General features: G+C 42.1%; 2 protein-coding genes and 1 pseudogene across 22 annotated transcripts in view; 2 read left to right on the top strand and 1 right to left on the bottom strand.

The window, feature by feature from the left end:
* The window catches only part of pcdh2a39 (protocadherin 2 alpha 39), a 219855-nt gene that overhangs the window by 106870 nt on the left and 99581 nt on the right, over positions 1-13404 (top strand). Inside the window, exon 1 of one of the 17 annotated variants that reach the window (XM_088081095.1) lies at positions 87-2587. The exons of 14 other annotated variants lie outside the window; for them this stretch is intronic. In XM_088081095.1, the coding sequence (XP_087937221.1) occupies positions 197-2587 (2391 nt within the window). In that variant the 5' untranslated portion in view covers positions 87-196. Of the gene's footprint in view, positions 1-86; positions 2588-3489; positions 6016-7059; positions 9527-13404 lie in introns of those variants that run through there. 2 more of the 17 variants (XM_088081094.1, XM_088081105.1) reach the window with 2 other exon arrangements.
* Positions 1-13404, bottom strand: part of LOC121947940 (fibroblast growth factor 18) — a 307943-nt gene that overhangs the window by 232638 nt on the left and 61901 nt on the right. For 3 of the 5 annotated variants that reach the window (XM_088081120.1, XM_088081122.1, XM_088081121.1), the window contains exon 1: positions 9679-9884. In XM_088081120.1, the coding sequence (XP_087937246.1) occupies positions 9679-9746 (68 nt within the window). In that variant the 5' untranslated portion in view covers positions 9747-9884. Of the gene's footprint in view, positions 1-9678; positions 9885-13404 lie in introns of those variants that run through there. The other 2 variants (XM_088081124.1, XM_088081123.1) reach the window with 1 other exon arrangement.
* Positions 10038-12804, top strand: LOC121964799 (protocadherin alpha-3 pseudogene; annotated as a pseudogene).

Raw genomic sequence — 13404 nt, 5'->3', positions numbered from 1 at the left:
CCCAGATTTAGAGGGTGATGATGTTTCTCGGGCGTTTGAAACAAAGAGACTCGGGGGGCGAATGAGAACAGTGCATCGACGATTTCCTTTGGATTGGGGAAATGCTTAAAAACTCGTTTTGTGTAATTCCTTAATCAGTTTAATTCTAGGAATTGTGCGGCGTTACTGGGCGAGTCTATCTGTATGATTTCTCTCAATGTGTGGAATAATGCATTTGCCGAGCAGAACGAGCTCTGTGTGGATATATCTGCTGTTCGTGTTGCTGGATTGTTACTGGGAAACGGTGTCTGGGCAGCTCTCTTACTCCGTCTCAGAAGAGGTGAATCTGGGGACTGTTGTCGGAAATATCGCTAAAGATCTCAACATCAATGTCCAGGATTTGGAGTCCCGCATGTTTCAGATCGTTGCTGGATCAAAGAGAAAATATTTCGAGGTAAATCTAAAGACTGGCGCCCTGTACGTTAATGAGAGAATAGATCGAGAGGAGCTCTGCGGCGATGAAGCAAAATGTATTCTCAGTATAGAGGCAGTAATAAATAACCCTTTAAAATTGTACAGAATTGAAGTTATAGTTTTGGATGTAAATGATAATTCCCCGTCGTTTCTCAGCACATCGCAGGTATTCAACATTACAGAGAACACGGCAGCAGGGGCCAGATTTCCTCTGCATCCTGCCGACGATGCAGACGTCGGTAAAAATACTGTAAATAGCTACAAACTGAGCCAAAATGAACACTTCTCTCTTGCAACACATAAAGGAGAGAGTATATCACCCGAGTTACAGCTTCAGAAAGTTTTAGACAGAGAAAAACAGTCTGTGATTCAACTCATTCTGACTGCCATCGACGGAGGAACTCCTGCTAAATCTGGCAGCATGACTATAATGGTGAATGTGTTGGACATTAATGATAATCCTCCCGTTTTCAGTCAAACTCTGTATAAAGCCAGTGTGTATGAGAATGTTAAGATAGGTACATCAATAATCACATTAAATGCTACTGATTTAGATGCAGGCCAAAATGGACAAGTGTTATACTTGTTTAATAAAGTAGGTCGAGGGAAACAAAATGATCTGTTTGCTATAGACGAAAAAACGGGCACTGTAACAAACAAAAAGACCCTCAACTTTGAGGAAAATAGTGCTTTTGAAATTCGAGTACAAGCCAGTGATGGAGCCTCTTCTCCTCTCACCTCAAATGCCAAATTATTGATTGAAGTTTTAGACGTCAATGACAATGCCCCTGAAATTTCTGTGACATCACTGTTAAATGCAGTGAAAGAGGATGCGTCCATTGGCACCGCCATTGCACTTGTTTCAGTGTTTGATAAAGACGGAGGTAAAAATGGGATGGTGAACTGTAAAATCTCTAGTAACGTTCCTTTTAAATTGGAGCCGAATTACAAGAATTACTATTCGTTGGTGGTCAACGGTCCTCTTGACAGAGAGAGCTCATCTGAATACAACATTAGCATCACTGCTACTGATGAGGGCAGCCCACCTCTCTCCAGCACGAGCGTTATTAATGTGCACGTGTCAGATGTGAATGATAACAAACCTCTTTTCACAGAAAACATAATCAATGTTTATGTGAAAGAAAACAGTCCAGTAGGAGCAGTTTTAAAAACAGTTTCTGCAATTGATGCTGACATCGATCAGAATGGTCAGGTGAGCTATTCATTTTTACAAAGTAACACTAACTCACTGCCGTTATCTACAATGGTAAACATCAACTCAGAGACTGGAGATATATTCAGCCTGCAGTCTTTTAACTACGAGGAGATAAAAACATTTCAGTTTAAAGTTCAGGCCACAGACTCTGGTGTTCCTCCGCTCAGCAGCAACGTGACTGTCAACGTTTTAATTCTGGATGAAAATGACAATAATCCAACAATTCTCGCGCCCTATTCTGAGCACGGCTCCGTTAACAGTGAGAACATCCCCTATTCTGCTGAAGCGGGATACTTTGTGGCAAAGATCAGGGCTGTAGACGCAGACTCTGGATACAACGCGCTGCTCTCTTATCACCTCTCTGAGCCCAAAGGAAACAACCTCTTCCGGATCGGAACCAGCACCGGAGAAATCAGGACTAAGAGGAGAATGAGTGACAATGACCTGAAAACTCACCCCTTGGTGGTGCTGGTTTCTGATAACGGAGAACCCTCCCTGTCAGCTACTGTGTCTATTGATGTGGTGGTGGTTGAAAGCACAGCTGACATCCAGACTCAGTTCAGACATGTGCCCATAAAGGAGGACAGCTTCTCGGATTTGAACCTGTATCTGCTGATCGCCATTGTGGCGGTGTCAGTGATCTTTCTGCTCAGCCTCATCACTTTAATAGCTGTCAGATGCCACAGGACAGACGGCACTTTCAGCAGGTACAGCGCCCCAATGATCACCACCCATCCTGACGGGAGCTGGTCTTACTCCAAATCTACTCAGCAGTATGACGTGTGTTTCAGCTCAGACACACTGAAGAGTGACATGGTGGTTTTCCCCGCACCGTTTCCACCTGTAGATGCTGAGCTGATCAGTATAAACGGAGGAGACACGTTTACCAGAACTCAGACTTTACCTAACAAAGAGAAGGTAAGAAAATGATGGCATTACTTACTCAGGCATGTTATTATTACTAATTACTGTTCTTAAAGTCCCTTTCAAAGAGCATTGTGCCATTCCACGTTCAGGCGACTACAGAATCATAAATAATAAAAACAAAAAAACACTTCAACTTGACTTGATATAGAAATATTGGAAATTATTCGAGTATGTAGATATAAAGAGTTCCACAGAAAATTAATTGAATTTGTGATCTCGGTCAGATTGCTGCAGTGTTGTTTTTAAAGTGTACTGTATGTCGCTATCCATGGTGCTGAAATCGTGTTTCTGGACTTGTGTGGCTTATAAACCTTCAAAACGACATCAAGCAAAATATTTGCAACCCCGTCTCAGAGAAAATACGTTTAAGCAATAGTGATTCATATCCTTGACTTTTTTTTAATTTTTACAATACTGATTTTAGAATTTCTCAGCAGAGCTGCTCTTTAGACAAAGTGGCTTCCCGTTACTTTAATTGCTATGAGACCATTTTTTTTAAGTGTCTCTTGTCAGGCTACTGTAAAAAGTGAGCTTGAATTTACAAAACTACGCCATTCTCTTGGAACATAGATATTTAAGTGCCTTCTACTTGACAGCTGACTGTGTCATTATGTTAAAAAAATACAAAGGTATAACATGTACTCCCAAATGGTCAGTATGATAGCGTACGCATTATACAGACTCTTATTTGAGTCACTGGATAGGGGAAATTAAGAGTGTCCGGGCTTGCTATCGTTGTGATGTGTTTATGGTTAATGTAGTTCTTGTTATTGTCCACACGGGGACAGTGTAGACCATCACATTTCAACGTCGTCTTTGGTGGCACGGGGCTCCTCCCAGATTTAGAGGATAATGTTTCTCGCTAGATTGAAACAAAGGGACTCGGGGGGCGAAGAAGAGCGGTGCATCGGTGATTTTCTTGTTGTTGGGGAAATGCCGAAAAACTCATTTTGTGTATTTTCTTAATCTGTTTAATTCTACTAGTTGTGCGGCGTTCCTGGACGAGTCTATCTTTATGATTTTTCTCGATGTGTGGAATAATGCATTTGCCGAGCAGAACGAGCTCTGTGTGGATATATCTGCTGTTCGTGCTGCTGGATTGTTACTGGGAAGCGGTGTCTGGGCAGCTCTCTTACTCCGTCTCAGAGGAGGTGAATCTGGGGACTGTTGTCGGAAATATCGCTAAAGATCTCAACATCAATGTCCAGGATTTGGAGTCCCGCATGTTTCAGATCGTTGCTGGATCAAAGAGAAAATATTTCGAGGTAAATCTGAAGACTGGTGCCCTGTACGTTAATGAGAGAATAGATCGAGAGGAGCTCTGCGGCGATGAAGCAAAATGCACTCTCAGTGTAGAGGCAGTTATAAATAACCCTTTAAAACTGCACCGGATTGAAGTAATAATTTTAGACGTGAATGATAATTCTCCGTCATTTCTCAGTACGTCACAGGTAATCGACATTACCGAGAGCACAGCAGCAGGTACTAAATTCCCTCTGCATCCTGCTGACGATGCAGACGTGGGTAAAAATACTGTAAATAGCTACAAGCTGAGCCAAAATGAACACTTCTCTCTAGCCACACATAAAGGGGATAGTTTAGTCCCCGAATTACAGCTTCAGAAAGTTTTAGACAGAGAGAAACAGTCTGTGATTAAACTCACGCTGACTGCCATCGATGGAGGGACTCCTGCTAAATCAGGCACGATGATTATTATAGTTAATGTACTAGACAGTAATGATAACCCTCCTATATTCAGTCAGACTCTTTACAAAGCCAGTGTGTATGAAAACGTAAAGATTGGAACATCAATAATAACGCTAAATGCTACTGATTTAGATGCAGGCCAAAATGGACTAGTGTCATATTCATTCAGTAGAGTTGGCCGAGGGAAACAACCTGATCTGTTCGATATCGATGAAAAAACTGGAACTGTAACAAATAAGAAGAATCTCGACTTTGAGGAAAATAATGCTTTTGAAATTCGAGTACAAGCCAGTGATGGAGCTTCTTCTCCTCTAACCTCACATGCCAAATTATTGATTGAAGTTTTAGACGTCAATGACAACGTCCCTGAAATTTCAGTTACATCACTATTAAACACAGTGAAAGAGGATGCGTCCATTGGCACCGCCATTGCACTTGTTTCAGTGTTTGATAAAGACGGATGTAAAAATGGGATGGTGAGCTGTAAAATCTCTAATAATGTCCCTTTTAAATTGGAGCCAAATTACAAGAACTACTATTCATTGGTGGTGGACGGTCCTCTTGACAGAGAGAGCTCATCTGAATACAACATCAGCATCACTGCTACTGATGAGGGCAGCCCACCTCTCTCCAGCACGAGCTTTATTAATGTGCACATCTCAGATGTGAACGATAACAAACCTCTATTCACAGAAAACATCATCAATGTCTATGTAAAAGAAAACAGTCCAGTCGGAGCAGTTTTAAAAAGAGTTTCTGCAACTGATGCTGACATCGATCAGAATGGTCAGGTGAGCTATTCATTTTTACAGAGTAACACTAACTCACTGCCGTTATCTACAATGGTAAACATCAACTCAGAGACTGGAGATATAGTCAGCCTGCAGTCTTTTAACTACGAGGAGATAAAAACGTTTCAGTTTAAAGTTCAGGCCACAGACTCTGGTGTTCCTCCGCTCAGCAGCAACGTGACTGTCAACGTTTTAATTCTGGATGAAAATGACAATAATCCAACAATTCTCGCGCCCTATTCTGAGCACGGCTCCGTTAACAGTGAAAGCATCCCCTATTCTGCTGAAGCGGGATACTTTGTGGCAAAGATCAGGGCTGTAGACGCAGACTCTGGATACAACGCGCTGCTCTCTTATCACCTCTCTGAGCCAAAAGGAAACAACCTCTTCAGGATTGGAACCAGCACCGGAGAAATCAGGACTAAGAGGAGAATGAGTGACAATGACCTGAAAACTCATCCCTTGGCAGTGCTGGTTTCTGATAACGGAGAACCCTCCCTGTCAGCTACTGTTTCTATTGATGTGGTGGTGGTTGAAAGCACAGCTGAGATCCAGACTCAGTTCAGACATGTGCCCATCAAGGAGGACACCTTCTCAGATTTGAACTTGTATCTGCTGATCGCCATTGTGGCGGTGTCAGTGATCTTTCTGCTCAGCCTCATCACTTTAATAGCTGTCAGATGCCACAGGACAGACGGCACTTTCAGCAGGTACAGCGCCCCAATGATCACCACCCATCCTGACGGGAGCTGGTCTTACTCCAAATCTACACAGCAGTATGACGTGTGTTTCAGCTCAGACACACTCAAGAGTGACGTAGTGGTTTTCCCTGCACCGTTTCCGCCTGTAGATGCGGAGCTGATCAGTATAAATGGAGGAGACACGTTTACCAGAACTCAGACTTTACCCAGTAAAGAGAAGGTAAGAGCAGGTTGTTTATAAATGTAGACAGCATGGTAAATGTTACTGAACCCTGGACTTGCTTGCATCTTGCGTATTCAGTCGTTATTTTTTTCCCCAATGTATCTTTGTGTATGTGTTAACATATGTAGTAGTTGTTGTGGAAACTGCTTTTGTCAATTTTCTAACATGAAATGGTCTCCTATGTGACAGTCGCTGTCCATGGTACTGTAGAGGAGAACGGGACTAAACCTGATCAGAGGGTTGTGTTGGTATTGTACCGTTTTTGTAAATGCCAAGAAAGGTTCAGTTCACACTTTTTGACTTAGGTTGAAAATAATAATATGTTGATTTTATACACCAGTTATGCACATTTTTCTCAGTTGGCAATTGATACCCTGATCTTTTCTTCGTTGACAGTAGCACTGGCCAAGGTTGTGGTTGATTAGTTTTCTGTGTTTGCATGCTTTGTTTTTCATGATTCATTCTTTTTTGCTTTATAAGAGACTCATAATCAAGTGACCTCTGACATATTATTTTGAGGGAATCTCCTTGTTTTTCGTCAATTCTGTCAGTTTGCTTGAAAGTCATTCATTTTGATATTGATCTGTAATTAAGACACAGCATACACGGCATGATATGCTGTGGTGAAATAATTACCTGGATTACATTTAAGTGAAAGGAATGCATATGACAATCACAAATAGATGAATTGACCCCGATTTCAAAGTAAATAAGACATTGTATTTTCACAGATAATACAAACAGTTGATTACATTTTTTTTAAAGTAACGCAATATTTCCTATCTTTGTTTGTTTAAAAATTGCCAATTTTAATACTGAGCATCAAGTAGAGATGGAGTGTGAAGTATTTATGTTTTTCTCGTGGATTGCAATGCAATTAGCCCACAAGGCCATACGGGGGCGCTGTAGACCATAACACAGAGGACTTGATTTAAATCCCAAGGCCCCTCCCAGATTAAGAGCGTGATGATGTCTTGTTGGTCTGTGACACAAAGAGACGCAGAAGCACAGAGAAGGGGGCTGAGACATTATCTGCATTATGGACAAATAAGAGGAAAAAAGGAATACAGTTTCGGTCAACAGTCCACATCTATTAGATTTTTTCTATGTTGGTTTCACGTTGGATTGTATTATGTCTTCGCTTAACAGGAGTACTGTGGCGGCATACGTGTTATTCCTGCTGCTGGATTGTTACTGGGAAGCGGTGTCGGGGCAGCTCTCATACTCCATATCAGAGGAGGTGAATCCGGGGGCTTCGGTTGGAAATATAGCCAAGGATCTAAACCTCAGTGTCGATGATCTGGAGTCTCGTATGTTTCAGATTGTGACCGGATCGAAGCGAAAATTTTTCGAGGTAAACCTAAAGACTGGTGTTCTCTTTGTTAATGACAGAATAGACAGAGAGGAGCTCTGTGCGAAGGCAACGAAATGCACAGTGAGCGTGGAGGCTGTGATAAATGCTCCACTGAAGCTTTACCGCTTGGAAATAAATATTGTAGATGTTAATGACAACTACCCGACTTTCAGTGCTAAATCGCAAAGCATTGAAATAGCCGAAAACACGCTGCCTGGGACTAAATTTCTTGTGCTGTCTGCCTATGATGCTGATGTAGGAAAAAATGGCATCAATACATACAAGCTAAATCAGAATGAACATTTTTCATTATCGGTGAACAAAGGAGAGAGTGTGTCTGCGGAGCTCGTGCTCCAGAAACCTTTAGACCGAGAAAAACAATCTGTAATTAAACTCACACTGACTGCTGTGGACGGAGGGACACCCCCGAAATCCGGAACATCACAGATAATAATAAATGTCTTAGACGTTAATGATAACTTCCCAGTATTTACCAAACCATTGTATAAAACAAGCATTATTGAAAATGTACCGCCTGGCACATCAGTAATAACGGTAACGGCAACAGACGCTGATGAAGGACCAAACGGTGAGATTTCATATTCATTGAGCAGCAAAGATCAAGACCATGTTTTGGAAATATTTCAAATTGATGAGCTCACGGGTTTACTAACAGTTAAGGGAAAGATTGACTTCGAAGAGTACCAGGCTTTTGAAATCCGCGTGCAAGCAAGTGACAAGGGCTCTCCTCCAATGGCAGCACAATGCAAAGTACTAATAGAAGTGCTGGATTTAAATGACAATATTCCTGAAATAACTGTCACATCATTAATTAACAGCGTGAAAGAAGATGCAAAAATAGGTACTGCTGTTGCACTTGTGTCTGTCTTGGACAGAGATGGAGGTAAAAACGGAGCAGTTTATTGTGATATTAAAAATGACAGCCCTTTTAAATTGGAAACAAATTATAAAAACTATTACTCTTTGGTGGTAGACGGACAGCTAGACAGAGAGAGTGCTTCACACTATAATGTCACTATTACAGCGACAGATGATGGAACTCCTGCTCTCACGAGCACCAATAATCTTACTGTTTATGTTTCCGATGTAAATGACAACTCGCCTCGTTTTTCAGACACTTTGATCAATGTGTTTTTAAAAGAGAACAGTCCGGTAGGAGCATCTTTAAAACGAGTATCTGCAATTGATGCAGACATTGATCAAAATGGCCAGGTGAGCTACTCAATTGTGGAAAGTAACAGTAACTCGTTGCCGTTATCTACAATGGTAAACATCAACTCAGAGACTGGAGATATAGTCAGCCTGCAGTCTTTTAACTATGAGGAGACTAAAACGTTTCAGTTTAAAGTTCAGGCCACAGACTCTGGTGTTCCTCCGCTCAGCAGCAACGTGACTGTCAACGTTTTAATTCTGGATGAAAATGACAATAATCCAACAATTCTCGCGCCCTATTCTGAGCACGGCTCCGTTAACAGTGAGAGCATCCCCTATTCTGCTGAAGCAGGATACTTTGTGGCAAAGATCAGGGCTGTAGACGCAGACTCTGGATACAACGCGCTGCTCTCTTATCACCTCTCTGAGCCCAAAGGAAACAACCTCTTCAGGATCGGAACCAGCACCGGAGAAATCAGGACTAAGAGGAGAATGAGTGACAATGACCTGAAAACTCATCCCTTGGTGGTGCTGGTTTCTGATAACGGAGAACCCTCCCTGTCAGCTACTGTTTCTATTGATGTGGTGGTGGTTGAAAGCACAGCTGACATCCAGACTCAGTTCAGACATGTGCCCATAAAGGAGGACAGCTTCTCGGATTTGAACCTGTATCTGCTGATCGCCATTGTGGCGGTGTCAGTGATCTTTCTGCTCAGCCTCATCACTTTAATAGCTGTCAGATGCCACAGGACAGACGGCACTTTCAGCAGGTACAGCGCCCCAATGATCACCACCCACCCTGACGGGAGCTGGTCTTACAACAAATCTACACAGCAGTATGACGTGTGTTTCAGCTCAGACACACTCAAGAGTGACGTAGTGGTTTTCCCCGCACCGTTTCCGCCTGTAGATGCGGAGCTGATCAGTATAAACGGAGGAGACACTTTTACCAGAACTCAGACTTTACCCAACAAAGAGAAGGTAAGAGCTACAAAAAAGCCTGTACACATCCGCTCTACACTATGTTGAGGTTTATATTCATATCACATGTCCTATTGACTTAAGTTCTCATTGCCTTCCATTTCAACTGTTTGAGAAAAAAAATACAGTTACTCACAAAAGAATGGGCTTACCTCTTTGTAGAGGAATATCTCAGTTGCGCTGTGTGAAGCTCTTCCTGTCTAAAAAAAAAAAAAAACATTGTGTCAGTTTTTCTGTATGTAAATGAAAAGCCTTTCGATAAATATGCTTATCATGGTTTCATGATGAATGCACGTGATATAGTTGAACGTAACTTAATGACAGTGAATAATGAGCTTTATCTTATTTTTTAACACACTGTAAATCATCTTTATAACCAATGCCATCAGCGTTTAAATATGAGGTGTTCTCCAGCTGCTTTGCTATAATCGCCTATCTAGCCTTGCAGAGAGATGTGTGGTGCTCTCCGTGGTGCTGAAACGATTTACCAGTCACTTAAATGACCCTGTAATAAACTGTTCCTTTGAGGTTTCTGTTTTGATTAGCTTTAAGGACAATTCACGGCGACTTTTAATCAGAGGACGACGGTGATACCAGTGAGGTCGTTTAAATAGGTCCTGTAATTGTATGTATTTTAAATCACCACGAGGTGACACTGTAGACCTTAACATAAAGACTTATCTTTTCGTGTTTTATGCCCCTCCCAAAGACAGTTCACAGAGCTTTGTAACAAAGAGTCGGAAGACGAGAGGGTACAGACCGGCAGCCGCATTTAGTACCGACTGAAAAGAAGAATAATTGATACAATATCTTGTCTTCGTGTGGATCGTTTTACATAAATCAGTCAGAACTGTATATGTGTTGTCTTTACGCCGGAGGGAATTATGTCTTTACCGAGAAGCAAGTGCTCTGTCTGGATATATCTGATGCTTCTGATACTGGATTATTGCTGGGATGCAGTGTCTGCGCAGCTCTCTTACTCCGTTTCAGAGGAGGTAAATTCGGGGACATTTGTTGGAAATATCGCGAAGGATTTACATCTAAGCGTACAGGATCTGGAGCCCCGTATGTTTAGGATTGTTGCTGGGTCAAAGAAAAAATATTTCGAGGTAAATACGAAGACTGGTGTCCTCTATGTTAGTCAGAGAATAGACAGAGAGGAGCTCTGCGCGAAAGCAGTAAAATGTACTGTTAATGTGGAGGCGGTCATAAATGAGCCTTTAAAGCTTTACCGGATAGAAATTAATATACTTGATGTCAACGATAATTCTCCGTATTTCATTGCAACGTCGCAGACTATAGACATTGCTGAAAACACACTTCCTGGAATAAAATTTCCTCTGCTACAAGCCCATGATGCAGATGTGGGAAAGAATAGCATAAACACTTACAAGCTCAGTTCTAATGAACATTTCTCATTAGCAATAAGCAAAGCGGGAGAGAGTATCTCCACTGAGTTAGTGTTACAGAAAGCGTTAGACAGAGAAAAGGAGCCTCTGATCAAGCTCACTTTAACAGCTTTAGACGACGGAACTCCACCAAAATCTGGCACGTCAGATATTAGTATTCAGGTTTTAGACGTAAATGATAACACGCCCGTGTTTGCAAAATCTTTGTACAAAACTCGTGTATTTGAAAATGTCCCGCTTGGTACCACTCTGCTGACTTTAAATGCAACAGACGCAGACGAAGGGACAAACAAAGACATCATATACACACTTAGCACAAAAGAGCAGGACCACATACTGCAGATTTTTAAAATCGACCCAGATACAGGCACACTGACAGTTGAAGGAAATGTGGATTTTGAAGAACATCCCGCATTTGAAATTCGTGCACAGGCCAGTGACAAAGGGCAGCCTCCGATGTCTGCTCATTGTAAAGTGCTGGTAGAGGTGGTGGACCTCAACGACAACGCTCCTGAGATCACTGTGACGTCACTACTAGACACAGTGAAGGAGGATGCTAAAGAAGGTACTGCTATTGCACTTGTCTCCGTACTGGACAAAGATGGGGGAAAGAACGGCGAAGTACATTGTACAATAGATGACAAGACTCCATTTAAATTGGAAACTAACTATAAAAACTATTACTCGTTAGTGGTTGATGGACCCCTCGATCGAGAAAGCATCCCTCAGTATAATGTCACTATAACGGCAAGTGATGGAGGCAGCCCACCTCTCTCCAGCACCAATATTATTACTTTCCACGTTTCCGATGTCAATGATAACGCACCCCGTTTCTCCGCGTCAGACATGAATATTTATGTAAAGGAGAACAGCCCGGTGGGAGCAGTTATACAAACAGTGTCCGCATTCGATGCTGACATGAATGAAAATGGCCAGGTGAGGTACTATTTTTCAGAAAGTAACACTAACTCAGTCCCGCTTTCCACAATGGTCAACATTAATTCAGAGACCGGAGATATTGTCAGCCTGCAGTCTTTTAACTATGAAGAGTTAAAAACGTTTCAGTTTAAAGTTCAGGCCACAGACTCCGGTGTTCCTCCGCTCAGCAGCAACGTGACTGTCAATGTTTTAATTCTGGATGAAAATGACAATAATCCAACAATTCTCGCGCCCTATTCTGAGCACGGCTCCGTTAACAGTGAGAGCATCCCCTATTCTGCTGAAGCAGGATACTTTGTGGCAAAGATCAGGGCTGTAGATGCAGACTCTGGATACAACGCGCTGCTCTCTTATCACCTCTCTGAGCCAAAAGGAAACAACCTCTTCCGGATCGGAACCAGCACCGGAGAAATCAGGACTAAGAGGAGAATGAGTGACAATGACCTGAAAACTCACCCCTTGGTGGTGCTGGTTTCTGATAACGGAGAACCCTCCCTGTCAGCTACTGTTTCTATTGATGTGGTGGTGGTTGAAAGCACAGCTGACATCCAGACTCAGTTCAGACATGTGCCCATAAAGGAGGACAGCTTCTCGGATTTGAACCTGTATCTGCTGATCGCCATTGTGGCGGTGTCAGTGATCTTTCTGCTCAGCCTCATCACTTTAATAGCTGTCAGATGCCACAGGACAGACGGCACTTTCAGCAGGTACAGCGCCCCAATGATCACCACCCACCCTGACGGGAGCTGGTCTTACTCCAAATCTACTCAGCAGTATGACGTGTGTTTCAGCTCAGACACACTCAAGAGTGACGTAGTGGTTTTCCCCGCGCAGTTTCCGCCTGTAGATGCTGAGCTGATCAGTATTAATGGAGGAGACACGTTTACCAGAACTCAGACTTTACCCAATAAAGAAAAGGTAAGAATATAGTTGTATTAAACACTTGTTTCTTCAGAGTTTCTATGTTGCGAATTTAAGACGAAATAGTGCAGTTCCATCCATGCAGTTTAAAGATTTTTTTTACCACTTAGCTGACAAGAAAATTAAATTTAAATTGAGCTGACTACAAATAATGTGAAATACAAGTGGCGTGGGCTGGATTGTTTATAAACAGTAGTTTGCAGTGTATTCTGAATTTGTGCTGCTTGCAATTTTTAGGTAAAAGGAAGTTCCTGTGTGTACCACATTTATGAGTACATTTACACACATCGTATGTAATATTGTCCACTACAGTATGTCAAAGATCCCATCAATAATCGTCAAAGCATCTGCATACATAGTATTTCTCGTCAATTGCACTGCAGTTAAATAAAAAGGATTGATGATTCCCTGGACTCAGATTTGATGAAGACAAGATATGGTTTTACACTATTGCAGACATAATGGCATATTATTACAGTATGACGAGGAAGGAAGCATACAGCGTAACACGGGCTGTATCAGCGACCTTTCGGTGACAAGAAAACAAAGTTAAAAATGAGTTTGAATAGAAGTACATTTTTTGGTGGGATCGGCTGTTATAGACCATTG

This window comes from Plectropomus leopardus, chromosome 8 (assembly GCF_026936395.1).
Source record: "Plectropomus leopardus strain MGB_pleo_1.0 chromosome 8, ASM2693639v1, whole genome shotgun sequence".
Lineage (NCBI taxonomy): Eukaryota > Metazoa > Chordata > Actinopteri > Perciformes > Serranidae > Plectropomus > Plectropomus leopardus.
Note: the sequence above shows the minus strand (reverse complement) of the source record. Positions and strands in the feature narration are given on the sequence as shown.